The sequence below is a fragment of the Leptonotus elevatus genome, chromosome 2, assembly GCF_054856555.1.
Source record: "Leptonotus elevatus isolate MCC_2025b chromosome 2, RoL_Lele_1.0, whole genome shotgun sequence".
In the NCBI taxonomy this organism is placed as follows: domain Eukaryota; kingdom Metazoa; phylum Chordata; class Actinopteri; order Syngnathiformes; family Syngnathidae; genus Leptonotus; species Leptonotus elevatus.
This window is the reverse complement of record NC_141240.1, coordinates 14256938-14284552: the sequence shown is the minus strand read 5'-3', so window position 1 is coordinate 14284552 and position 27615 is coordinate 14256938. Positions and strand designations below refer to the sequence as shown.

The 27615-nt window shown below is 41.0% G+C and overlaps 2 protein-coding genes across 4 annotated transcripts; both read left to right on the top strand.

Moving 5' to 3' along the window:
* Positions 1 to 1157: 1157 nt before the first annotated feature.
* On the top strand, positions 1158 to 23149 carry ampd2b (adenosine monophosphate deaminase 2b). Of its 2 annotated transcripts, none has more exons than XM_086068831.1 (18): positions 1158 to 1538; positions 11217 to 11341; positions 11422 to 11552; positions 12732 to 12800; positions 12879 to 12981; positions 13067 to 13265; positions 15345 to 15486; positions 16695 to 16784; positions 18121 to 18250; positions 18317 to 18511; positions 18583 to 18714; positions 18857 to 19020; positions 19112 to 19238; positions 19317 to 19480; positions 20519 to 20639; positions 20766 to 20939; positions 22089 to 22199; positions 22364 to 23149. In XM_086068831.1, the coding sequence occupies exons 1-18, from the start codon at positions 1448 to 1450 to the stop codon at positions 22577 to 22579; spliced, it is 2484 nt and encodes an 827-aa protein (XP_085924957.1). In that variant the 5' UTR covers positions 1158 to 1447; the 3' UTR covers positions 22580 to 23149. The 2 variants fall into 2 exon arrangements, with proteins under 2 accessions (XP_085924957.1, XP_085924958.1); XM_086068832.1 differs by lacking the exon at positions 1158 to 1538 and adding an exon at positions 8172 to 8318.
* Positions 23150 to 24610: 1461 nt separating this feature from the next.
* On the top strand, positions 24611 to 27586 carry LOC147178526 (glutathione S-transferase Mu 3-like). 2 transcript variants are annotated; one of them, XM_086068221.1, is made up of 8 exons: positions 24611 to 24741; positions 26214 to 26289; positions 26374 to 26438; positions 26501 to 26582; positions 26806 to 26903; positions 26972 to 27067; positions 27142 to 27252; positions 27331 to 27586. In XM_086068221.1, the coding sequence occupies exons 1-8, from the start codon at positions 24712 to 24714 to the stop codon at positions 27436 to 27438; spliced, it is 666 nt and encodes a 221-aa protein (XP_085924347.1). In that variant the 5' UTR covers positions 24611 to 24711; the 3' UTR covers positions 27439 to 27586. The 2 variants fall into 2 exon arrangements, with proteins under 2 accessions (XP_085924347.1, XP_085924349.1); XM_086068223.1 differs by lacking the exon at positions 24611 to 24741 and adding an exon at positions 24818 to 25609.
* The last annotated feature ends 29 nt before the right edge of the window (positions 27587 to 27615 follow it).

Here is a 27615-nt window from a genome sequence, read left to right as displayed (position 1 = left end):
GTTTTGCATATATATATATATATATATATATATATATATATATATATATGCTGTGAAATTCCGAATTTATATGTTTTGATTTTAGCAATCTGACTAATTGGGCCGATATTATTAATTTTTTACCTTACAAGATTATTATTGTTCGACACCCCTTCGCTACAGCATGTTTGCTATTGTTAAAAGGTTGATAATTTTTGTAATCCTTTTGTTTTCACATGCTTCTGAAACCTAAAATATACGTTTCTCATTCCCGTTTCTCAACAAACTGTGTGTAAAAGTGTATGATTTGTTTGTAGCATTGTTAGTCTGAACTCAACTCAACTTTATTCATACCTAAATTCTGGAGTGTGCAAATTATTATTTCCACCTTTCTCTTCACGGGCCATTTGAAAGGGATGTTCGATGTTCTTTTTTCCCCCCCTGGGCTGCAGGTTCCTCACCTCTAGAGCAGTTTTCATGTTTATTGTTTTGTTTGAATAAGTCATTTCATTCCGTCATTGACTCAGGAAATTATTTTGTCATTATAACATACATTTTAGACAGCAATTCACAACTTGCCTGGGTTTTCCATCATACTCCAACTCCAGATTCCATAAACATTAAGTTCAAAGAAGACTCTAGTGACGTGTCGTGTCGTGACGTGCCGTGACGTGACGTGTGTGTGTGTGTGTGTGTGTGTGTGTGTGTGTGTGTGTGTGTGTGTGTGTGTGTGTGTGTGTGTGTGTGTGTGTGTGTGTGTGTGTGTGTGTGTGTGTGTGTGTGTGTGTGTGTGTGTGTGTGTGTGTGTGTGAATGGCTGTTTGTCAACATGGGTTAGTGACCAGTCTGGGTGTACCTCAATTCTCAGCCAAGCTAAATGAGAATAGGCTGCTGAGTAGATTTTAAACCCAGTATTTTAAATGGGAAAAAAATCCCGTCTCTTCATATTTAATTTAACTCTATGTCAGTTCCAAATTCAGAACTTTCCTCTTTCCCCGCGCAGGCTTTTGGTTGTCATGGCAACAGCACGGCCTGGAGGCATGCGCTGCTGAGTGCGTGGATCATTTGTATTCTCTGTGAGTGCATGTGTATGTTTGTGTGTGCTGGACGGTGGAGACTGCGTTGTCGGGGGTAGCCACGCCTCTCTGTTACACCCCCAACCTCCATCAATGCTGCAGCTCTAAGCTGTAGTCTTCTTGGGGGCGGGACCAGATTTTCTGCAGAGGGATGCTCTGATGCTCTGCAGCTTCACACTGTACCAACCAGTTTGGAAACACACACACGCAAAATTATACTGTAATTGACTCCCCCCAAAATCTCAGCATTGGTACAACATCTCTATTTGCTTTTCCCTCTCTCTCGCTCTCTCCCGCTGTCTCTCCATCGACGTTGACAACCTCCGCAGCTCTGACTCATTCAGTTCTCCTTTTTCCCGTCCCCAAACAAGTGGAAGCCCAGGACCTGGCAGCATGTCCTCCAACATGCCCCCCGGGGCAGCCAAAAACAAGCCCCCGTCCCCCTTCAGGAAGCGAGGAAGCCTGCAGTACGCAGCCAGTACGGGTGAGTATCACGCCATGCTTGGAATATTACAGGAGCTGGTTGAGTACTTCGTATTTTGTGTAGTTTTAGTAGTGCCACTATGACAGTGAAGCACTTTTAAATGTGCGCATAACCTGTTGATTGGCTGCGCAGCACGTCAATAAGATTGCACCTCTTGTTTAATTGAACTCTTCTGTGTTTAACATCTGCTTCTTTGTCATGAATATTGCAATCATGTATCCTTTTCAAGACGCGCTCCTTCGTGTGTTTTTAGTTCATGCTTTTCCTTTTTTTTCTTTTCTTTTGCTCCAGGTTGTTCCTTCCCGTATATACTTTTCTAATAATGATAATAATTGCTGATGATATTGGGCATGCTGCAAGGCAGTGGCACGCGTCCTGCAGAGAGATCTGTACAGGACTTGATCCCAGCATGAATGAGTGGATTAGCGTGATGTACGCACACGCCGATGCAAACTGCAGTGAAGCATGTCAGTCAAACGTATGAAAAGATTTGGATTTTTTTTTAATGGGCCCTCGTCCTGTTTTGCAATATGCCGCCTACCCCCGCCTGCTTGTTTTATTCATTTATTCACCAATACTTTACATTTTTATAAATGACTTGCATCATGATGAGGGCTGATTTTAGTACCTGTGTTACATCAATAGTTGCATGAGAGATTCAAATAATTCAGGAGCAGCTGTGAGTTTGATGCAGTGCAGTTGCACCATAAAGTGAAATGAATACTCCTCTGACAGTTTCAATTAAAACTGAACATTCTAATCATCAGAATACAGCTCTTATATTGGATATTGTTACATCGGTCATGATGATGCAGCTGGTCCGTGTCGACGTACCAGCCAATTGCTGCATAGTCTTCTTTTTCATGTTACATGACGATGGGCTGACGCTGACAATCTGCGCTTGTTATTTGGCCAACATAGCCAGGACAGCAGCAGTTAATCTGATTTATTTAGCATTTATTGTTGTTTTTGTTATTTCCCTCATTTTGCAAAAGCTGCATTGGGATTCGTCCCATATGAGTCCACACAAAAACTTATTTTATCAACGCTGTTTTCCAGCATTTTGTGCGCAATATAACCACTTGTCAATGCATGTTATTGCAAAATGGTAGCACGGGTCCCTATTTTCATGCCCAGCCTAACTGTGAGCATGGGTGGAGTTTTCCTTCTTTTGGTATTTTGCTCGACTAGCACAGATAGAAGAGGGCGTTTGCGACATTGTGCGCCATTGTAGGTGGGAACGCAGTTGACTCCCAGCCAATCGAAGTGGCTTACCTTTTTAATCCATTTAAATTCAAAAGAGAAAGGTTAATTGAAGACTAAATTGTCCTCAGGCGTATGTCTACGCGCAACTGGCGCGCAACCAAAGTACGCCGCCTCACAAAGTCAGCTTGTAGAGGCACCAGCTTGACCCGAATGAGGACAAGTGGTATAGAAAATGGATGGAAGATACAGCAACGTGCTCATTGATTCTTGTACGCCGATGATGCTATTACCCATGAGATGAACAGTCAATGTAATTTAATAGAGCAGTCAATCAACAGATGCCAGGGCAGTCTTTAATGAATGCTCAAAGCCATACAGTATGTATAAACTCTCATGATTGTGTCAATGATGCAGCCTTTTGCCCTCCTGCGTGGGGAGCTGAGGCACATTTAACGCGTAATTGGCAGGCTTTGTGAAGGGCGAGCAGCCTTGCTGGGCCAATCAATGCTCTAGTTGTGAAAAAAGTATTTGTGACATGTGCGTGCTTCATTTAGCTCAATAACATTAAGGTAAAGGTGTTTAATAGGAAGAATGTGTTTACTTTATACTGTAAAAATGTCTAGGCCATCCATTTGTTTTTCTGTATTAGCATTGCCATAATATGAATATCTAGTATATAACTACCAATTCATTTTGGACTTAGGACTGCAGTAAGGACTGAAATGACCTAATCCACCACAATAGTGATTCTTGGGTCTTTGCCCTCCACAACTAGGGTTACAAAATTTTCCAAATGAAAACCTTGGACACTATTAACTCATTCACTGCCATTGACGACTATAGACGTCAAAAATTCATTTTAACTATTTATATTAGTTTAACATTTTTTTTCCACTTTTGTTAACAGGAGTATGAAAACCTAGAAAAAAAAGATTGTACATTTAGAACAGATATCAAATTGGTGATTAATCGTGAGTTAACTATTGAAGTCATGTGATTAATTACAATTAAAAAATGTAATTGCCTGATGTCCCTAATTTTTAATAATCTTTTATTTTATTAAAAAAAAAAAAAAATACAAATTTTAATGTCTAGGTTTTCATACTCTTGTTAACAAAAGTGGGGAAAAAATGTTAAACTAATAGAAATAGTTCAAATGAATTATTGGCAGTGAATGAGTTAAAGGGATACCTGACTCATTGAGCCGTTTTACACAGTAAAAAGTAAATATTTTGTCCAGAATGAATTTGATAACTTCATTATTTTTCATGTATAATTAATACTTTTAAAAACTATTTTTTTCCACTTGTTGTCGACTGAAGATGACATCACTTGTGCTGAGGAAGTAGGTAACAACCAATCATGGCTCAATTTGTTGACCAAACCCACAAAACATATGAGCCATGGTTGGCACAATTTATTTAAATTCATTCTGGACAAGATATTAACTTTTTACTGCTGAAAATGTCTCAATGAGTCAAGTATCCCTTTAATTTTGCTGAAAATATACAATACATTCTCACCAGGAACTATTTATATGAAATTTAATCGCTAGTCATTCTAGTGACCGTTGGATAGCTAATGTCTTAATGTTCTCTTGGTTAATAGTCAAGTCAATGCACTCACCATTATCTAACCTTTTTTGTAGTGTTGTTCCGATACCGTTTTTTGTCTCCCGATACCAATTCCGATACCCAGTTGTTGTTTTTTCCAACATGAAAAAGCTGCCCTGCCATTGGTTCACAGCATCTTGGCTCGGCATGCAGTGAACACGTCACACGTCGGTGAATGTCGTGCACAAGCAAAACACAAGATGCTGCATCCAAAGTCGTATATTAGCGTTGAAAATTATGGTATCGGCATGTTCCATGTTAGTACTTGCCGATGCTGTATTGTTTTAATGTTTTAATTCCCTCACCTGCGTCCCGCATTACAATAATTGGAAATGTGCCGCCAGAAAAGCTTACATTGGGTCTGACTGGCGACCATAGTAGTAGGCTAGTAGGACTATATTTCCCATGATTCTTAGACACAGAAGCAGGAAGTAGTTCGAGTTCCGGCAAGACAAAAACATGCCTGCTAACGGATGAGAATAAGAACGAAAAACGTGAATGAAGAAAGTAAATAGGAAGGAATAAAAGAGTTCAATTCCTTTTTAATTAGCTTATTGTATGAATTGCTTTGACAACTGTGTGATTGACACACACATGGCCCAAACAATTGGCTTAAGAACTGAGACGCCGGGCTGGCAAAATCCACTGGGACCACTTGGAATACAAGGCTCAAACGTGCGACTGTCCACGTCAAACGGGGACTTCTGCTCACCCTATCCACAACTAAACTAATTGTTTGCAACACAAGCAGCAACGTTATTCTCCTTCAACCCTTTCAAGTCTCTCACACTTTTGAACCCAGAAACATGACAACACCCTCACTTCCTGTAAAGCTACAGGTTCCTGGTGAATGTCCTCCAAAAGTGGATTATTTAAGTGTGTAATCAGAGCTAGCTGCTTTGAACTCATTTTGATATTTGTAGCCGTACCCTTCCTTCGAGAAGGTGCAATGATTGTTGCCGGGGTGAACTTGACGATGCATCTTTGAACCCTTTGCACTTTGCCCACATCGTGCTCACGCCGCCTGTCATCATCTCAAGCCCACGCCTGTCAGGGGTCTGCTGCCAGAACACGTCCTGTAATTGTGAAATGGAAAATAATGAATAATAAATCCCTGTCCCTCCCTCCTGCGACACAACCTGTGTGAGTAATATGACATTAGTGATTAATGATTGACTGGGTGCCGGGTCTCCCACCCACCATCATCTTGACCGACACGCCTTCATACGCCAATCTTCATTCTATCTGCGCTTCAGTCTGTTGTTCGGCTTCTTGTGTATCCAGTTGCTCCTTTCAACCTAACCTCGCCTGTGGTGTTGGACTTGGCAGACATCCGTTTGTTTCATTGGCGCTAACATCTGGCGTTAGTGCACGCGTTTGTGTGTGTCACGCCAGAGACCTGTGGCTGCTGGCAACACGTCCTGTCACCGTGCAGAAAGACACGCTTTGGTTGAGAAAGGTACAGTTGATGACGTCACTAAAAATGCAATGATCAGGGACTTTTGAATCAGGTCAGCGTTCAAATTACTCGACATGATAGAATCTTATTGAATGACATCCAGCGTATTGAATGAACTAGCGGAATCATTTTTATTATTGATCATCTTGATGATGATTCTTATTATCATCCGTCCATCCATGCATCCATTTTTTGCAGCACTGCAGCACAAATTGACAAACGCTCATGTTCACACCATCACTGATGGGAATTGAAATTAAGATGCCCACATGAAAGTCAGGCGAGTTTACGGTTACATGATGAGAAGCAGCAGTAGTGTTAATACTGGAGCATGAGGTGCCACATTTGACCACCAAGGGGAGCCCTGTGAATAAAAGGTATGGCCCTTTCGAAGGCTACATGTTATTTTGTAAAGCAAAAGCTGCTGTTTCGTGGCTGTATTGGCTGACATGTTTCCAGTTCTTTTATTAAGTCCACATTTTGAGCACATTGCAACTTTTGATGAAAGGATGTAAGGGTTTGAATCTCAGACTCGTGCGCGTTTCTCCAGGTAATCCAACTTCCTCATAAATTCCAAAAATGCTTATTTATCTCCATAATGATTACAGGCAGGAGTGATAAAAGAAAGAAGAAGATGGATGCAAATGTTATTATTATTGTTATATTATTACAGTATGTTTCTTTCATAGTATTTGATCATGTGAGAGGAATCACGTTAACAGATATGTTACCTTGACCTGTAAAGGACTGCAGCAAACATTACTCAAAATTCAATAATTGATTAATTAGTAGTAATGATAATATAATTTCCATCTGCATAATAGCTGCTAAAGTAGCCCATAGTCAAATGAACTTTGAACTTCAAAGAGTGAGTCAAATTTCTTTGGAGGACTGAAAAGATGCACATCATGTGACACATTTTAAAAATTTGCATATTGTTATCAAAATTGTAATGGGGTTCTAGTTAAACAATTGGGAACTTCCAAATAGCACAATCATAAAAACAAAACAAAGACATACTGCACAAAAAATGCATGGTGGTCCTTGTTCAGTCATCATCAGTCATACTTTCCCCCCCAAATGGCCAATATTTTACCAATTCTGCCAGAGTATGTAAATTTATAAGGACTTGTCTGGACTATTGTGCTCGGCGGGGTAGTAAAGTTCCACAGTTAAGTTCAAGAAGTAGAGTTGACTTATTGAGAAATAGAAGATAAGAAAGGCAGCACAAACAGCAGAAGCAGGCAAGCGGCCTCTTTTGGGAGGAAATACAAAGAATGAACAATAGCACAAATAGAAAGGTTATTCCCACCAAAGCTTTTAGGGAAATGTTGTAAACTTGAATTATTATAAAAACTATTGGCGTTTAAAGTTATTTAATTAATTAGACGTTTTGTAATGAATTAGCACAATTGAAATGTTTGAGTACAAATATTTGAAACAATAAACGATGTTTTTCAATCCACATATATTTTCATCAACGAGTCGGCATTTTCTTAAACAACAGAATCCTATCAAACGTAGATCTTCCATCAGGCAAGTACATACTGTACATTCACAAGGCTCCTACATATAATTTGGTTATATTCAAGTTTTGAAATGTGTAGGCTATTAGTATTACTAAGTGCTAAATTCGTGTCTTGTGGAAAAGCTCATTTATTTCAGCAGTTAAATTAAAAAAAAAAAAATACTACAGTACAAACAGAGTGTAATATTCCATGATTTTGTTTAGATAATTTTGATGATTATTGTTGCCAGCCAACAAAATACCTAGAGTCGCGATATCAAGAAATGTGAAAATTGCAACAGAAAAATAAACGTATTCCTAAATCCTAAATGTGCCAGTGTGCTCCTAATCCTCCTTCACAATGTAATGCCTGCCTGTAATGCTGCAGGCTTCCAAAGTACCCGGTGTAAGACGTTGGATACCCGTGCCCTCGATATGCTCACATTTTTGCAGCCATGGTTATTATCAAGTGCAAACTGACCTTGCATGCACGCAGATTATGACTGCGAGGGAGCCAATGTGTCATTTCCAGGCTTTCACAATGATTGGCTAACAGTGTTTGTGTACATCCCAATTCCAAATACAAACAAGGAAATGTGTGCTTAATGGGGTCAAGGTGCTGGCCCTTTAATTTCAAGAGAGGCGATGTGGGAAAAAAAAGATGATGTAGCATTTTCTGATTCATAAACAGACTACACAAACATCTGGAGGGCATGGTGCGCACCGCGGGGGAGGAGAGGAGTACAGTAGTGAGGCGGGGGTGCTGTTAGGCTGCACTGTGGACTATCCACATCCACCAATGATACATGCAGACTACTCACCCCCCCCCCCCCCCCCACCCTCCCTGAGTTCTCCCGTGGTACATTCCAGTGAGATGTCAGATGCGTTCAAATGAGGAAGACCAGCTCCAAAGGCAGCTAGTGCAGCGACAGCAGGCCTGAACCAGGAGGGGGCATGTGAGGGGGGAGTTGATGGACCTACAGGACCACCACTTTGTATGTATGACAGGGACAGAGCAAGAAGCAAGAATGTGTGTCACGAATGAGTGTGTGTTTAGTTCCCTGAGTGTTTCTCTTGTTTCCTTCCTCCCTCTCTGTTGTGTTGATTGTGTTTTAAAAAGAGACAGAAGATGGCATGCCTCCCTTTTTCTCCCTCCCATGGTTCACCCTTTCTGGGCCCCGTCTAAAGGCTGGTAAACAGGCTCTAAAAGAGAGGAATGCTCCATTATGTAGCCTTATCCTGAGCCAAAGCACAAATCCTGCTCTCCTCTTTATTTAAAGCACCTTCCACTCTTTATGATGCTCTCCTCTTGCCTTTCCCTTGACAGCAGTGCCGTTTTTAGCACAGCGTGGAGTATGTGCGCAGATCAAATGAGTCCCAAAAACAAAACAAAAAAAATTACTATAAGGATCAAAATGGTTGTTGAACTTTTTTTCTATGGTAAACAAGACTTGGCTTTATTTAAAGAGAAGTTTTCCCACAATAGTCCACTTTGTGTACACATCACATGACAGCAGACTGAGATGCGTCAGGAAGAAGTTGTATTTATTTATTTTAAAGGGGAAAACAATACTCATTGCATTGTTTTCACACAGCATTCTGAGGATGGAAATTGTTGTGTTTTTTTGGGGGGGGGTTTAGGCATTGGACATTTTCAGGCTTTTTTTTTTTTACGCATTCAGCCAGGGCACATAATAAAAAAGCATCAGTTTGTCAGCGTCATTGCTTGTTGAACGTGCCTACTTGACAGCACTCCCACAAGAGCTATGAGTGTGTCTACTCATTTGAGTCATAGGAATCCCATGTGGACTCAATTCTGATCCCGCAATGTGTAACTTCACTACGCTGTACTTGGTGGCATTTTTGGTATCAACAATGGTGGAAGTGTTTTACATTTAAATCAAAGCAGTGTCTACATTGCCAAATTGACTACGTCTTAAAAGTTGTGGAGTCATTTTGGATTTTGTGTCTGTCCAGCAATGGCGGTTAGGGCATTGGGATTGAGCTGAATGAACTCTGCCAAGAAACAAATGACCAGGAAGAAAAAAAAAGATGATAAATTGTCAGAAAATATTTTAAAAAGTCTTGACGACGTTTAATCCTGGTGGATTACGTTTGAAATAGTGGGCCTTGGGCTCTTTTGTATTTTAATGTTGGTCATTGTGGTGAGACTTGGAGGGCTAAGTATTTGTTGTTCATGTGGTTGGTGTAAAAAAGTTGGCCAAATATTTCAAACTCGATTTCAAAATTCTGCTAAATGGAGTGGCCAAACATTGGTCCCAGGGGGTCGCAAGCATGGTTTTAAAATGATTAATTGTAGGGCCCTAATCATCACCATTCAAATGAGGGGAATGAAGCAACATCGTATGGTGCTCTTGGTGTACCCAATTGAGTAAAGATTAAGGGTGAGTATGTCATCACTTGAAATCTCCAAAATGCTTAGCTTGGTCATTTTGACAAAATATTTGGCACGAACATGACACTGCTCATCACCAAAGAACACCATCCCTACACTGAAGCATGGTGATGGCAGCATTATGAGTTGATGATTTCCTTCAGCAGAGATTGGCTGCTTTTACAACGTAGATTGAATTATCAACAATTCCAAGCAGTGAGTGTCTCGTAATGTAAATTATTGAAACGTAGCTGACCTGTACGTTGTACACTGTATGTAATTCTTTGCATGGACTCTCCAGTGCGGTTGTTGAAAAATGCATGCAGTGGCCGTCTTTTGACAAGATGATAGGATTTGACCTCATTTCTAGAAGGCTGAAAATAATATGTTGATTCTTTTCAGAAACCTGACCATGCCTCAAGGTTGTTTGCTGCCTTTGTCCTGTCCATTTACATCAACAATAGCCCGTAATAAAGTAAATCATGACTTGTATTGTACGAGTGCTCGCCTCTCTGGTTGTGAGGGGATGAGATATTATGTAACAGAAGATGCATCTGTTCCAAATATAGCAGCCATTAGGGGATTAGCTGCGGGTCTGTTAGGCTCGGCTTCACCGCAGCCCAGCTTGGATGTCTTTGCCGCTGGCCTCGTGCTGCCCTCCCTCCGCAACCGTGTCCTGTGTTATCAGGGAGAACTGATATGGCCCGAAGTGACGGGCGGCAAGGATAACGTCTTGGCATGCCATCGCTTTACACAGCACAGGAACATCTGTGGCTTTGTGGCTAAGGGTGAGATATCACAGCGGTCACGTTGTTGGCTCGGCAACAGTATATATTTGGATGGCAGGGTGATTTGCAGATTTTGTGTTCAAGTCATCAAATATAAAAGTTGTGCTTTGGCGGCCTCCGCCACAATCTTGAATGGGTGTGGAAGGCGGCCTCCAAATTTACATCATTCGCAAGTGCAATTCTCTTTGAACATACTTTATGTGTGCCAATCTCCAGCGAGTCCATTTATGTTTCCGCTATGTAGACTGCGGGCCTCGCCTCCAATGAATTTAAATGGAATTAGGAGTCGGCTCTGTTCACTCTCACTACGGCACAAATGCACATTTCTAACTGCGCCTATTTACAGAAATATCAAAAGAAAGACATGAAACCATGAAAACAGGGCCCTGTGTGTAATGCTAATGATGGTAGTAAACTTGTTGAGTAGGATGTGTTGAGACGGTGGCGCTCAGCAGAAGGTGCTGCACGACGCAAGTTGCTGTGACTCCTTTTGTCTTTGCTTTTATTCTCACTCAGCCTTTTAAAGAAGTGTTTGCATACATCACATTGGGATTTGCGTTTTTTTCTCCCCCACCGCCATCTTTTATACATAATGACTCAAGAGTTTGCCATTCAAATGAGTAGTTAAGTAGAAAAGCAATGTTGTTTTCTTTGACCTATGGCGTGCACCTGATCCAAATGTATGTCACATTTACTCCCTTCTTCCCTAGTCGACCTCCGTGGTGCCCGCCACCTCCTCACACCCCAGCATTCTCTGCCTGGGATCCCCGTGGCCTTAAAACAGTCCATAGACCTGCGTACATCCATGGACGGCAAGTACAAGGAAATTGCCGAGGTTGGTCGTTTGCGGCAGCTTTCCCATTTTGAGTGAGGTTGTACATACAGCGTTACGGTTGTACCTGTTTGCCTGTGAAGGAACTGTTCTCACGCAGCCTGGCAGATAGCGAGATGCGCAGTGCTCCTTATGAATTCCCGGAGGACAGCCCCATTGAACAGCTCGAGGAGAGACGCCATCGCCTGGAGAGGCAGATCAGCCAGGATGTCAAGTGAGTACGGAAAAAGACAGCACATTCAAGCCGCATGCGGGGTCTCACGCCTCCTCTTTTTTGGGAGAATGCCGCCTATTAGATGGCTTCAACATCAGCATGTCAGCTCCTACTGTGCCACGTTACATGAGTATGCCATGAGAAATTGGGTCCTCATCACACATATTTATTGACTGTCGTGTGTTTTATGGCGAGCCAACTGACCATTAAGCTTATGTAGATTTTCGCCAAGATAAACACACCTGCAAAGTTCAATGAGTTTTGAATATGGGAAAGCTTGTAAAATTGTCATTTATTTGGTCTAAGAAAAATAACAATAAATAGAGGTGTTTAATTAGTGTCATATGATCACGTTTTCTGTAGGCATAAAAAGCAGGATTACAGAGGATGATGTTCACCGGGCTGTGCTGAAATATTTCCTGTTTTCGTTCTTTCATTCTTCTTATTTCATATTGACCTACTCAAACGTAAAAGTGTACTGCCATCTAGTGGTCGGCAGTGGAATTGCACCCACCCAATATACGCTAGAGCAGTGGTTCTCAAATGGGGGTACTTGAAGGCACTCTGTTTGTGAGATTTAAAAATATCTTTAAAAAGTATATGTAAATATTTCAGAAAAATATTAATTCATAAAATCTCTCCCATACCAGAATGATTCAACCTAGCTTGCCATTTTCCACCTAGAATCACAAAAGTTTTTAAATTCAGTTAATTGTTTATTTTTGAGGACAGAGTTTTACTATAATCCCAAAGGAGAACATTTTATGATGATTTATGTGCACACGTCTTTATTTATAATTAAATTTTTTCTTTCTTCAGTGATGTTTTATTTATTTCCAAATACTTCAAGAGAGACCACGCAAATTACCAATAGAGTTCCAAAGTTTCATAAATAATACAATGATGGCACAGCACTTGCAACTTGGTTTTCTAAAACCATTTTCAAAAAGCACTGCAAAGCGGGTGTGGCAAGTGTGCAGCTTCACCATCGCTGCAAAACATTAATGAGATTCAATACAAATGGCTTCTAGTAAAATAAGGTAAGCAAAACCCCTTGACGCACCAGTCAGTATTATAAAATTCTCTGACAGAGTCAGAAGTGAGCACTGGTGTACCTAATGAAGTGTCTGGTGTGTGTATGTAATGTGACCAGGGTGAGCTCAGCCTCTCTATCCACAGGTTTGAACCAGACATCTTGCTGCGAGCCAAACAGGAGTTTATGAAAACAGACAGCGCCGCAGATCTTGAGTGAGTGCCTGGCAATTATCCACTTAATTACCTCATCCATGTGCCTGAGTAGAAAAAACAAAAAAACAATTCTGTCAGATACTTGAAGCAGCAGAGCCAAGCGCCAGAACTGCTAGAGAGAGAGCTGCTCCCGGAGAGAGAGTACCAGCGAGTCGCCATCTCTGGAGAGGAGAAATGTGGAGTAAGTCGAGCAATTATTTGGCATAAACATCTTTTATGCTTCATTTCTTCCTCATCATCTCTTGTTGTGTTGCACTCCAATCCAGGTTCCGTTCACGGACCTGCTGGATGCTGCAAAGTGTGTGGTGAAAGCCCTGTTCATAAGACAGAAGTATATGGGCCTGTCATTGCAAAGCTTCTGCAGGACCACCGCCCGATACCTGCAAGAGCTAAGCGAGAGACCCCTCGACCTAACCATCTATGAGGAGGAATTCCAGGAGGCCACAGAGGCCACTGTCACGGCAGGTACGTTGCCATTATTAAGGTGATACGGTACCACACTGTATCCAAAGTGCTTTAAAAGATGGAGCGGTTGCTTGGTTGATTTTTGCCGTTGCTCATTCCAAGTTAGTCAAGTGCCACAGCGGCAGTGACTTGATGGGCAGGTGCTGCCTACTGGTATTTTTCATCAATTGTTCCTTTCTGATTGAGGACCACATGTAATAATAATAATAAAATGAAATAAATAATGTGATAACTTCATTATTTTTCATATAATAAAAAATGGGTGCCTCCTTGGGTGCCTCCTTGGGGAGGTGTATGTCCCACCAGAAGAGGCCCCGGGACAACCAAGGAACCACCGGAGAAACTGTCTCTCGGCTGGCCTGAGAATACTTTGGGAATCCCCCAGTAGAGTTGGACGAAGTGGCTAGGGAGAGGGTTTTTTCTTGCTAAAGCTGCTGCCCCCGCAACCCGTCCTTGGATAAGAGATTTATGAATGGATGGATGGATCTATCTTTCTTTCTTTCTTTCTATCTTTCTTTCTTTCTTTCTTTCTTTCTTTCTTTCTTTCTTTCTTTCTTTCTTTCTTTGAAGTGGCTAGGGAGAGGGGGTTTTCTTGCTAGAGCTGCTGCCCCCGCAACCCGTCCTTGGATAAGAGATTTATGAATGGATGGATGGATCTATCTTTCTTTCTTTCTTTCTTTCTTTCTTTCTTTCTTTCTTTCTTTCTTTCTTTCTTTCTTTCTTTCAATCTTTCTTTCTTTCTTTCTTTCTTTCTTTCTTCTGAAGAGGTGTTAATTCTCTCCGGTTCCTATGACGGCGGAAATGCAGCACGCTGAACAGTTATTACTAGCGCGCATAATGGAGTGCCGCAGTACAGCCAAGCGAGTCCATTTTTGGAACTTAGCCACTGCGACAGAAAGACGGACGTCCCTCTTTCTTTGGCCTTATATGGCGGCATATTCACCATTGGCAGTCAATAAACAAGCACAAGGTTTGATTGATGGCCAAAAAGCCATTTACTGTGAAATGGTTCTTATATTGCTGTGCTTTTATTTTGAAGACCTGATTTTTGACAATATGTGACACAACATTGCCCAACTTGCCTGATTGTTGTCTATCCAATCCAACCATTTTTACACAATACAAGTTAAGAGTGCCAGTTACGGTATTTGAAAAAGAAGGCAAGAAACTCGATGGACTTCAAGAAAGAATTTGTGCGAAAATGAAAACAATACTCCCACTGCCTTCCTCCTCTTTAAGAGTCTTCATTAAAGGCAAAAGTGATGTTAAATGTTTATTTATACCTTTCATTAGTCGCTTCTATTGTCCGTCTGTAAAACTATAGTAATTTATTCTCTATGAAATCAATTTTTGTGCGTATCTTTGGGTGTCAGGAATTGATTAATTTGATTACTCCCAATGCAAAATACTACCGATTTTAGTATGATTCAGTTTTGGAACAGATAAATCACAAAACCGAGGTTACACTGCATTTAACAAATCTTTTTTGAAACAGTATATCACAACTTTTGCTTAGAATTGCCACAAATTGAACCTATACGGGCGGCACGGTGCCTGACTGGTCAGCATGTCCGCCTCCCAGTGCAGAGGACGTGAGATCGAGTCCGGCTTTGGCTTTCCTGGGTGGAGTTTGCATGTCCTCCCCGTGCCTGTGTGTCTTTTCTCCGGGTACTCCGGTTTCCTCCCACATTCCAAAAATATGCATGACAGGTTATTTGAACACTCTGAAATTGTTCGCGACCCTAGTGAGGAATAAGCGGTTAAGAAAATGGATGGATGGATGGACAAGCCTGCGCTAAAAACATAACACGGGTAAACTGAAGTCACAGTTTTAATCATTGCTCTTAGTCGCAGTCTTATTCCTGATATGTCTCTTGATACTCTCAAAGGACAGTTCATTGCTATCATCCTGCACATTCCTCCCACATTAACACCAAACCACCATCCGTCTGTTACACACCTCCGAACAGGCCGCCCAGTGTGAAGGGCCTTCTTATGCTGAGAGTCGGAGATGAGTCTCATGTTTGTTTCCACCTCCCTCGAACCTGCCACTCGCTGTGACATTTTGTCCTCTCTCAGGTTCCACCGTGCACCCACCTGTTTCTGGAACTCACCCCTACAAGAACAAGGACCCAATCAACATGCCACCTGACGTGGGCTACGGCTGCAAGATGGTGGATGGTGTCATGCACGTGTACACATCAACAGAGACCATGGACAAGTGAGTAAAAGTACTGGAACAATGAGATCTGCTCCTTGATTTTTACTGCCAACATTCTTGGTTTGGCAGCAAAGGATGAAAATGAAAGACAAAACATTTCAGCTTTCATTTAAAGATAGTGGTGAATCGCTCTGTGACCAAGGTTGTGACTCAATTTACTCTTATATCAAATGTATTATCCGCATTGAAATGAATTGAAATGCCATTCATCTGTCCTAACCTGCATCAAACCACTAGCATTTTTGTGTTACGTGTTTTAATCAAAGAAAAGAAGCACAATATAAAATACAGTCCGAAAAAGGTGCTAGTTTTGCTGTGCGACATCTGTTTTCGCTTCCGCGCCAGTTAAGGCTTTAACTTTCAGCTAATTGCTGCTGAGCAATATATTTCTCTTTCACCACACTGTCTATTTTCTTGTCTTCTATTGTTTGCCCATAATGCTCCATTAATTTGAGAAAAAGAGGAAAAGTTTGAGCTTCTTTTCCAAGCCATTATAAAATATCCGATCAAGGTAACAAGTAACTTTAGGCTAATGTTTTTGCTAGCTAGCAACAATGTAACATTTCATCGAAAAAGCACCCGTTGATTTGTGGTCTTAACAGCACATTTCTACAATGTGCAACTTAAAATTAACGCAATACTTAATTAAGACACACATTCAACAAACTACAGATAACATGAACACACCTAAGCTATTATGATTAATTAACGACCTTATGATCGAAAAAGTTCAGCATTACAAGCAGCAATGCATCCTGGGAATTGAAGAACGACCGCAAAGTACAAAAGTAGCTATACGAACAGCAGCATTTTATTTTTCTTCATGAGAACCGTCGACAGTTCGTTTGAGTGTTTATTTGTTTGAACTGCATTCTGTACAACAATGGGCTCTTTCGAAAGGCATTCTTATAGGCAAAGTGCTTGTTTGTAACCTTCCATGTATACAAAAAAGTTCAGGCATGGTCCCATAGCCAGTTTTGACCATTGATTATTTTTCATTAAATATTTTAGCATTCTCTTTGTTTGGGAATGAGGAAGTGGGAGTTAGAAATTAAACTGAATTCAAAATTTTAATATATTGTACATTTTAAACTGTCTTTATACTGAATTCCAATCCAGTTCCCACACATTCTGTTATACCAAGTGTCCAATTTTGCAAAATCTTGGAATTTTTTGATTCCACTCATATGTTTGCATGTTGCTTGCAGAAGCACGGAGTTGGACCTGCCTTATCCGGACCTGCAGGAGTACATTGCTGACATGAACGTCATGATGGCCCTCATCATCAATGGACCAGTGTACTTGATCTTTCTTTTTTGAACACATTTGCCACCCTTACCATCTATACATCAACTTTTAATTCAGTATGACAAGTTGTACACCATACTGGTCCCCAGTTGAAAGAATGAAGCACTTTGTATACGCTTATCCTGTTCTGGGTCACGGGAAGCTGAAGCCAACTAAAGTGGACTTCAGGCGAAAGGCAGACTGCACTCTTGACTGGTTGCCAGTCAATCACGGGGCATCTAGAAATAAAATAGAAATGGATTAAGACAACTGTGTATGTATTTTGGTTATGGACCGTAAATGTAAGTCAACATAATGTTCAGGTTCCATTAAAACTGTAAATTGTTGTCTGGCTAATATTTGATTTATTAGGAAAAAAATGCATATATTGATGAAAATTTAAAAGAGAAAGACCATTTTTGGTCTATGTTGACAGATCGTAAGTACTGTTCCAAACATACCATTTAAACATAATTCTATTACAGTGGAACCTTGGAGTTTGAACGTCTTGGAACTCGTACAAATAGGACTTCAATCAAAAAATCGGAGTAAAAAATGCATTTTTGCGAGTTCGAACACCCAAGCAAAGCAAGGTAAGCCGAACGTACCTTGAAAACGGGTAAACGAGTGAAGCTGAGCGAAGCCAAGCAATGCCGAACGCTCACGTTGGAGTAGTTGAGACGATGCGCTGCTCATTTTTAGTCAGATCGTGAATACTCCCGGAGGTGCTCCATACTCGCGAGTGCATTTTGATTTTTTCACGACAATTTTTTTCGCCAGTGGCAGCAAAGAAAAACATACAGTGCTACGAACCACAGTGGAATTAGGAAGGAGATTATCGCGCAGTTGTGACTACCGCAACTACTTCTGTAAATATTGGCACGAGGACCCCCCTTAGCTGTTCAACAACGTGCCTCACGTTAAACAACGCACGCAAGGACCGCCTAGTAGTCTAACAATATGCCCAATGTAAAATACACTAACTCAGCACTAAACTAAAGCCAGCATTAACATAGCGTTTATCATCGACTGATGCCATCACACCACATTAAAAAAGGTCAGGTATTTTTTATTGTTTAAATACTGTACAGGGTGTAAATGTAAAAAACATAAATAGAAATTAAAATAGGAATTTTCGTTTTTTGGAGCTTGGGAACGGATTAATTGCATTTGTATTATTTCCCATGGGAAAATGTTTTTCGGAAGTTGAACAATTCGGACTTTGAACACTTCGCAGGAACGAATTATGTTCAAACTTCGAGGTACCACTGTACAACAAAACAAAATCAGTGCTCCCCCTGGTGGACTACAATAAGAATGACAAATTCTTCCATTCTTTCACTGCAGGAAGTCCTTCTGCTACCGTCGCCTGCAGTATCTAAGCTCCAAGTTCCAGATGCACATCCTCTTGAATGAAATGAAGGAATTGGCGGCACAGAAAATAGTCCCGCATCGAGACTTCTACAACATCCGGAAGGTAACGTCAGGGTCTAACGTGGCCAAATCCAGTGCGTGAATCAGCTTCCTGCTTGCGTGTCCGCAGGTTGACACGCATATCCACGCCTCCTCCTGCATGAACCAAAAGCACCTTTTGCGCTTTATCAAAAGAGCCATGAAGAAGTATCCTCGAGAGATCGTGCACGTGGAGAGAGAAAAGGGTCAGACGCTCATGGAGGTGTTTGAGAGTATGAACCTGACGGCTTTTGACCTCAGCGTGGACACCTTGGACATGCACGCGGTAAGTTAGAAGCCTGATAACTATGGAATAAGATGGATGGACTCACTTTTGAGGTTTTTCTCCACTTGCAGGACCGTAACACTTTCCATCGATTTGACAAGTTCAATGCCAAATACAATCCCATTGGCGAATCCATACTGAGGGAGATCTTCATCAAAACGGACAATCACGTCGAAGGGAAATACTTTGGTCACATTATTAAGGTGCGTGTATTTTGACATTCAGACCACAAACTAGTACATCATGGTTAATAATATAAATGAAGTATCAAGACTGCACTAAAGAGAGCGAAACAAAACATATGTTGAGAATTCCTGGTGACCGGGTTGTGTGACTGTTCCTCAGGAGGTCATGGCTGACCTCGAGGAGAGCAAGTACCAGAATGTGGAGTTGAGGTTGTCCGTGTACGGGCGTTCCAGAGACGAGTGGGACAAGCTGGCCAAGTGGGCCATCAAACACCAAGTCTACTCAAGCAATGTACGCTGGCTTGTGCAAATGCCGCGACTTTTGTAAGCGAAGCAGTTTCGGAGGTTTTACTCGTTGGGATTTACAGACGGCCACGTCAAATCATGAGAGCACGACTTTTTGTTTTCCTCCAAGTGATGTCTACCACACCAAGAAGCAGCTGTCCAACTTCCAGGAGATGCTGGAGAACATCTTCCTTCCTCTGTTTGAAGTTACAATCCACCCAGGCAAACATCCTGAGCTGCACCTCTTCCTTCAGCATGTACTGAATCTCCTTCGTGTCAAATCATGTCATCCAACGTGCACTCTGAAAGTGAGATTGTATCTGTGCCTCTCGCAGGTTGTGGGTTTTGACAGTGTGGATGATGAGTCCAAACCAGAGCAGCATATCTTCAACCTGGACAGCCCACTGCCGGCCAGCTGGAAGGAGGAGGACAATCCGCCCTACTCCTACTACCTCTACTATATGTATGCAAACATGACCGTGCTGAATCACCTGCGCAGGTATGTGGGATTGATTGATTGATTGGTTGATTGGTGAGGTTTTATTTTTAACTGTGCATTTATCTAACACAGTGGTTGTCAACCTTTTTTCAGTGACGTACTCCCTGTGAAAAAAAAAATGTCAGCCAAGTACCTCCTAACCAGCGCAAAGCATTTATGATTGGAAAAAAAGTGTTGTGCTACCATTGTTTGATTTTGATTTTTTTTTTTACTTTGGAACTCTCTTTGTATTTATGTGGTCTCTTGAACTATTTGGGAAAAAAAATCATAAATATATATATATATATATATAAAATGAATTAATTAATTTAATTATAAATAAAGATTTATGCACATAAAAATTATCAACATTAAGTGTCCCCCTTGGGATCATAGTAAAGCTCTGTTCTAAAAAAATTTTAAAATACATTAAAAATAAATAAATAAAGTTTTCAAATGATTGACAGGTGATTCTAGATAGCATATGACAAATTGGGTCAAAGAGAAAAAGAGATACTGCAGTTTTAGGACACTGAAATTGAATACCCTTTTGAATATAAAGTTAATTTTATGAACTTTTTTTTTCTGAAATATTAACATATACCCTTGTGAGGACAAGCGGTACAGAAAATGGATGGATGGATGGACTTTTGAAATATATTTTAACATCTCACTGGAGTGCCTTCACGTACCCCCATTTGAGAAACATTGATCTAACACCACGGTAGCGCCATCCAGTGGCCGAATGTGTTTACATACATGCATTCAATGACTGAAATGCACATTTTTGGAATACTGGTAGCCAGAGTACAAGCGTAGAAACTCCATTCATGGAGGCCGGAGCTGAGATTCTTATCCTGGAATTTAGAACTGCGGGCAGATATCACTATCGCGATGATCAGTGGCATTTAAAATATTAAAACAAATGTCACTCACCTGCCTCAATGAAAAAGAGGCGCATGACACTCTATGACAAACCAGGTGCAGATAGGAACAGAAGATCAGTAAAACACGCTCTAGAAAATCCCTTGCTGTATTTTTTTGTGTGTGTCAAATCAGGCAGCGAGGCTTCCACAGTCTCGTCCTCCGTCCTCATTGTGGCGAGGCAGGCCCCATCCATCACCTGGTGTCAGGTTTCATGCTGTCAGAGAACATCTCCCACGGTCTGCTACTCCGGAAGGTGGGACCCACAATACCGCAAACACCCAGAGGCGACACCCGCCATTTTGTTTCAATTCAAGTCAATCCAAATGGAAAAGTGGAGCTGCGGTGTAGCATTACCAGATGATGTCTTATCTGTCCACAGGCTCCTGTGCTTCAATATCTGTACTATTTGGCTCAGATTGGCATCGCCATGTCTCCGCTCAGCAATAACAGTCTGTTCCTTAGCTACCATCGTAACCCTCTGCCAGAGTACCTCTCCAGAGGCCTGATGGTCTCCCTGTCCACAGACGATCCCCTGCAGTTTCATTTTACTAAGGTTAGTATGCAGGGTTGGGAGGGTTACTTTTAAAATCCGTTACAGTTACAAGTTATCTGCTAATTTATTTTTAGTTAGTAACGTAATCTAAGTACCATAATATTAAAGTCATGTAATTTGGATTACTTTTGGATTACTCCAATATTGAGTATGCTCATAAAGACAAAATACAAATAAATATCACCACAATATATTTTCTATACAATGTGCCCGGGTGATAGGGACCCGGGCAACGAACTGTCACTGAAAGCAACTACGCCTCACAGTTTGGATAGATGGATAGATGGATAGATGGATAGATGGATAGATGGATAGATGGATAGATGGATAGATGGATAGATGGATAGATGGATGGATGGATAGATAGATAGATGGATAGATGGATAGTCATCCAATAAGGATGACTATGTGTGACATCAACTGCAAAATGATTGGTGGGATTAAGATTTGTTTGGAAGGTGTAACTCACATTATGATTGTAGGCTAGCGGGCTAGCTAGCAAGAAGCTACAGAGCGTAGCATGCTGCTGGACTCTCAGCTCAAATTTTCGCTGCGAGTAAGTTCCAGTGAATACCGGTCGCCATTTCCTACTCCCGTCCGTGAAGCTTTTTAAACTGCCCGCGTGTGGAGGACACGACGAGTCAGTTCGTTCGTCCCCACCTCCCCAACATGTAGCAACGGTCCCACTCGCTCTATCTCACTCTGTCCTTCGCTCTCTCTCTCTCTTGCTCTGTCTCTCGCTCTCTCGCGCTCTTTCGCACACTCTCGCTCATCGTAAAAATTGTAATCCCTCGAAGTAATCACTATTTTTAATAAATGTACCTGTAATCTGATTCCATGTTTTTTCCTGTAACTGTAATGGAATACAGTTTAAAAAAAAATTGCAATCTGATTACGTAACGGCGGTACATGTATTCCGTTACTCCCCAAGCCTGTTAGTATGCAGACAACCAACAATCTGGAACATATGGCACCTTTTGGGGGTTGGGAGTAATGCCAGGGTGTACCCAGCCAAAAGAGTCAACTCACCTGCATATATAACGAGGACAGACGTTTTAAAAATAGTGCCACGAAAAAGAAATGACCCAAATTGGAATAATAAGTGTAGGTTCAATTAAATGGAATAATACAGAAACTCTTTGTTTGTAGGAACCCCTAATGGAGGAGTACAGCATTGCTGCTCAGGTGTGGAAGCTGAGCTCTTGTGACATGTGTGAGCTGGCCAGAAACAGTGTGCTGATGAGCGGATTCTCTCAAAAGGTGCTCGTGACTCTGCATGTCCGTTGCATTCATTTAAAAAACAACAACACTGTGCCGTTTGATAATGCTACACAAATAATTGAAAGTGAATGAAGACTATTTTACCACGGCAAAGTGGGCGGGAATCACTGCTATACAGTAAACGTATTGATATTCCGATTTAGGTGAAGAGCAACTGGCTCGGGCCGCACTACATCAAAGAAGGTCAAGAGGGCAACGACATCAGGCGCACTAACGTCCCGGACATCCGTGTGGCGTATCGCTACGAGACCATGTGTGAGGAGCTCAATTTAATAACGCAGGCCATTCGCACAGACGAACTGGACACCATTGAGGAGGAAGAGAATCTGTGCATGGCTGCCACACAGGGAAAGCAATGAAATGTCAGCAAAGTTTCCCTGAATTGTTCCATCACTGTGGCAAATTGAAAAGGGCATATCATGTGTTGGGCTGCTTGTTTATTCCCGTGAGTTGTTCTCATTGTGAAGTCTCCAAATCGTATTTTATTTTTATATCGTGTGTGGATGGCCATATCTTGTCAGCTTTTCTGTGCTGTTGTGCATCTCAGCAGCGACATTGTAGCTGTTACCGTCTGAAATATGACATCTTATTGCTGTTTGTTGTTATCTTTGTTATCATTCAGTCTTTACAGAGACTGAAGGATGTCACTAATTGTCTCCATCAACAATGCAAGCCATCTAAGAATTCCTTAATGTTCACTTATGCTGCTCATGTGAGGAAGCATGGTATGGTATGTCGTTGCAATGTCGCCCTTGCACGAGGTCAACCGTTGGCAACGCCATTAATCATGTGAGGAAATGAGAATCTTTTGGAATGTCATTAAATGTGTTTTTGTCTTTCTGGGAAGTACAAGTTGAAGTTCAAAGAAACGCTTGTGATCCTGTACTGTATGTTGTTTTGTGAAATAATAAAGTTAATGTTGCCTGTGTTGATGTTGAATTAAATATTCTCATTATAGCGTGTATCTTCATTTTCAAGTCATGCAATTTAACACTAAACGTCAACTTCAATGCACGTCGGCTGAAACTTAAGATGAAGACAAGTGGTGTATGCAGATAGAATTAGTCAGTGTGGAATTGTTTTGGGACTTACCAGAACATGCAAGTAACTGAAACAAAGTGCATTCAAGTGACTTATGGTAAGGTCAACTCAAACTCTGAGGTGACTCACGGGTAGAAGGACTTGTGTGCATTTTGCAGCGTCATTCAGAATCAGCACCTTTTGCACGGTGACGCTCTTAAACGAGGTCTACCTGCTTCAGATGAAATAACATTAACTGACGACAGTTTAATCTCCACAGCACAACAAAGATATTGTGCTCCCCCGACATTCCAACAAAGCCTTGCTTTGGTGATAATTTAACATTGTTGTCCTGTCTGTGTTCAAACATAATTACACAAATGAACGTTTTAAAAAGGTTTAAATAAGTGCATCCTCGGTTCACAATGGAGTTCCACTCCTGTGTACCGTACTCTGAATGAATGCAAGTCTTAATATGGTGTTGATTAAAGCGCTAAAAAGTGCACATTTACACATTTACGGTACTCAATTTACTAATTAACATGATGTCTTATCCCTAACCTACGCTACTAAAGTAGTACAGTGAGCGGTTCACAGAGAACCACCTAAAAAAATAAAATAAAAAAATGATTAGCTCTCCAAGACCCTCTATAGCAACGTTAAAATATAGTAGCATAGTGTGCATAGTATAATTCGCATAGTAGTTCATTAAAAATTTAAACCGATTTTATTTTCCTGAAAATAAATAAATAAATAATAATAATAATAATAACACATCAGATTTATATAGCGCTTATTTCCTATTATTATATTTGTTGGCGCAGCCATGCCATTTAGACTTGGAAATGCCGATTCAAGGAGGAAAAACACCACACAGCAGCTTTTGCGTTCGGTCAGCTTGCAACTCAATTTGTGAATGAGAGGCAGCCAGCCATATATGGAATGAACACCGGTGTGTAACCCCGCCCACACTCCCACAAGTAGGTCACGTCAATTAAGAACACCTGACAACAATTCAAAAATATTTCCTATTATTGTAAGACACGGCAATATTATTCAGTTTGAAAAGTACCACCTTAATAGGTGCAAAAGTGCTATAGCACTTTTGCACCTACTTAGGCACTCAAATAAATAATATTTAAACCTCTCAAACTTTTGAATGATGTGTATACAAGAGGCAGTAGTGTTTTCGTGGAAATTGTCTACAATGCATATTATATAAAAACACTTGGAGGTCATGCATATAAAACAATCAAATGAAAGCCAGTAATTCTTGTCCTTTAGCCGCGTAACGTGGAAGAGTCGTAGGACGAGACCGTGAACCCAGTAGCCCATGTCAGGATTTGGGAATTAACTCCGCCCACCTCAATTCTGCCGACTGCCTTTCGCAGTAGAAAAGAAACCGACGCGTCCTGGCATTCTCCTCCCAGCAACAGTCGACACAAGACGAAACTTAAGTACAAAACTAAAGATGCAACTATCTTATTGGGATATTCGTGGGGTGAGTTCTGTAATCTGCTAAAAAAATATATATATCATTACACAAATGAAGTGTTTAAACTTCGCAGCCGCTTGTGCGTTAGCATTATGTCGGTAACGTAGTGGTCGTCACCGAAAAAGGCTTCATCGGGTTTGGAATTAAACATGCCAATAGAAAGTATGTGTGAAACTTTAATGACAATGTGAAGAGTTTCTGTAGCTAGTGCTAAGGCTTGCGTGACAGTCACGACCATGCATCTTGCACTTAACAATGCAACCTCGGAATGAATTCTCTAAAATGTTCGTACGCCTCATAAATGTGCGATTGTTTGCCTCATTTATTTGTTATTCGTTACAGTACATTTCATAAGTGTGAAGAACACTCGATTATTTTGCTTTCATTATTATTATTATTATTATTATTATTATTATTACTAGCTGGGCAAAGGTAGTCTAAATAGAAGCGTAAAAAATAGTGCAGTGATTTAGGGATAATCATACATCGAAATCAGATTAACCATTTTTCAGATTACGACGCAGGTGTTTGCAATGCGAATAATTCGGTGCACACTTTAACGTGAAAAGATGGTAGGTATTAAATATGACTATTATGAATGTAAAAGATGGCGATATGCCCCCTTTTTTTTAAAGTGTCTCGATTATTGCTGGTAAATTCGTGCGTTTAGAGTTTTTTTTTTTTTTTTTCGTAATCTAGCGCTGCCTTAATTTTTTTAAACGATCACATGACGATTTTGTAGGTCACATGTTTCACACTAACCATAACCCTGCCTTCACATGCTATGGGAAAGATGGACCTTACCACTCGGAAACTCCTAATTACGACCGAGTTCTGTTTATGTGATTTTGTTGTTCTAGCATAATTGTGTATGGTACGTAATTGTGTAGATTCTAAAACGCGTTAACGCCCTTATAAGTGTTAATGTTTTTTGCCATTCACAAATCCTTCGGCGCTCTCCGCCATGTTGAAACTTGAATAGTTCTCTCAACTCGCTAACTCGGGTATCAAAATACATTCCCAGTTGTCTAGTAGAAAATACGACGAGGGGGCGTTAACGTGCAATTTTCTCCTCTACATTTGATATGTATCATAATTTCGATACCACATGAAGGCAGCAGTAGAAATCACGTGATTTATCCCAGCCATTCAGCATAATATGAAAGTTATCATATGGCTGTTATAGATGCAATTATAGTGATGAAGTTATTTTGTGGGGGGTGAAAGTCTATTGTTGAAATGTAAAAAAAAAACAAAAAACGGGTTTAGTATGTTTAAGTCTGGTTCTGTGTCTATTCATTCAGCAAAAGGCTGAAAGACAGGTTGTATATATGTGTCATGGTAAACACTTCCTTGACAAGTTAATCCTATAGCAAATACCCAGAGTGGAAAGATTCATTCTCTACACATTTAAATGCAAGACAGAAAAGGCTACTTCAGCATGTTTAAACAAGCCCCTCCTTGTGATTGCTAACCAGTTGGCCCAGCCTATTCGCCTGCTGCTGGAGTACACTGGGACCACATATAAGGACAAGCTCTATTCTTGCGGTGACGGTAATGCACCCCGCTCAACAAAAAAAAACTTTTATGCTGTTTATCCAAATCTCTCATATAGTCGATTTCTCCCCATGCACGCAGCACCCAACTATGACAAGAGCTGCTGGTTTGACGAGAAGAACAAGCTTGGAATGGACTTTCCCAACGTGAGTGATGACTGACATGTTGGTGATGACTGAAACTTTTTATGATGGATGTTTCATTGCAGTTACCCTACTTGGTGGATGGGAAAAAGAAGATAGTGCAGAGCAATGCCATCATGAGATACATCGCTCGGAAGAACAATTTGTGTAAGTTTTGTGTATGTGAATATCATGGGCCAGTTATGATGCAGAGAAGAGAATCTCTGAGGTTGAACATAATCGGTTCTAGGGCACTGGTTATCCTCAAACTTGCAACCTTTCGGAAGCCATGCCAACTATTTTGAATCAAATCCCTCAAGTCTGAGTTGCCAATATTGCAATATCACATCATCAGTCCTTAGTCAGTCATGTGTCCTACATCTGATCCCAGGTGGAGAGAGTGAGGATGAGAAGGTCCGTGTGGACATAGTGGAGAACCAGGCCATGGACTTTCGAAATGGCTTTGTGAGGTTGTGTTACACCGACTTTGTGAGTATCAGTTCTCGAGTGGACGCGATGCAAGTCCCACGGCGCTAAATCTCCTCTATCGATTTCAGGACAAGATGAAGCCAGGGTACCTGGAAGCGCTGCCGGGTGTACTCAAGCAGTTCTCCAATTTTCTGGGAGACCAGAAGTGGTTTGCTGGTGACAAGGTGTTTAGTTTGTTTGCTGAACAGAAAGTTCATGACTAGTGTGGCGATGGTGAAAATGATGTTCTTTGTAATAGATGACGTTTGTGGACTTCATCATGTATGAGTTGTTGGACCAACACAGGATGTTTCATCCCACCTGCTTGAATGAGTTCAAGAACCTCAAAGACCTTCTGGATCGTTTCGAGGTGAGCAAAAGATCCTTCTCTTTATCTCCTCTTGATTCATGGTGACAGTCAACCACTTTTTGTTTATCGCCATTGCAGGCACTCGAAAAGATTGCAGCCTACATGAAGTCTAATAGATTCATAAAGACCCCTGTCAACAACAAGATGGCCAAATGGGGTCACAAGAAGGAGTATATAAGTCTCTAAAGTGCAAATATTCTTCAGGAAAGTTCTACAATGTCAACAAGATACTTTTTTGGGGGGAATGGTAAAAAGATGGATTTCTAGCACTACGTTTATTTGCTGTTGAAATGTGATATTCAGCAGATTAAAGTTGAAAACATTTGCAATTTTATTGACTTCTGTCTTAGAATAAATGACTTG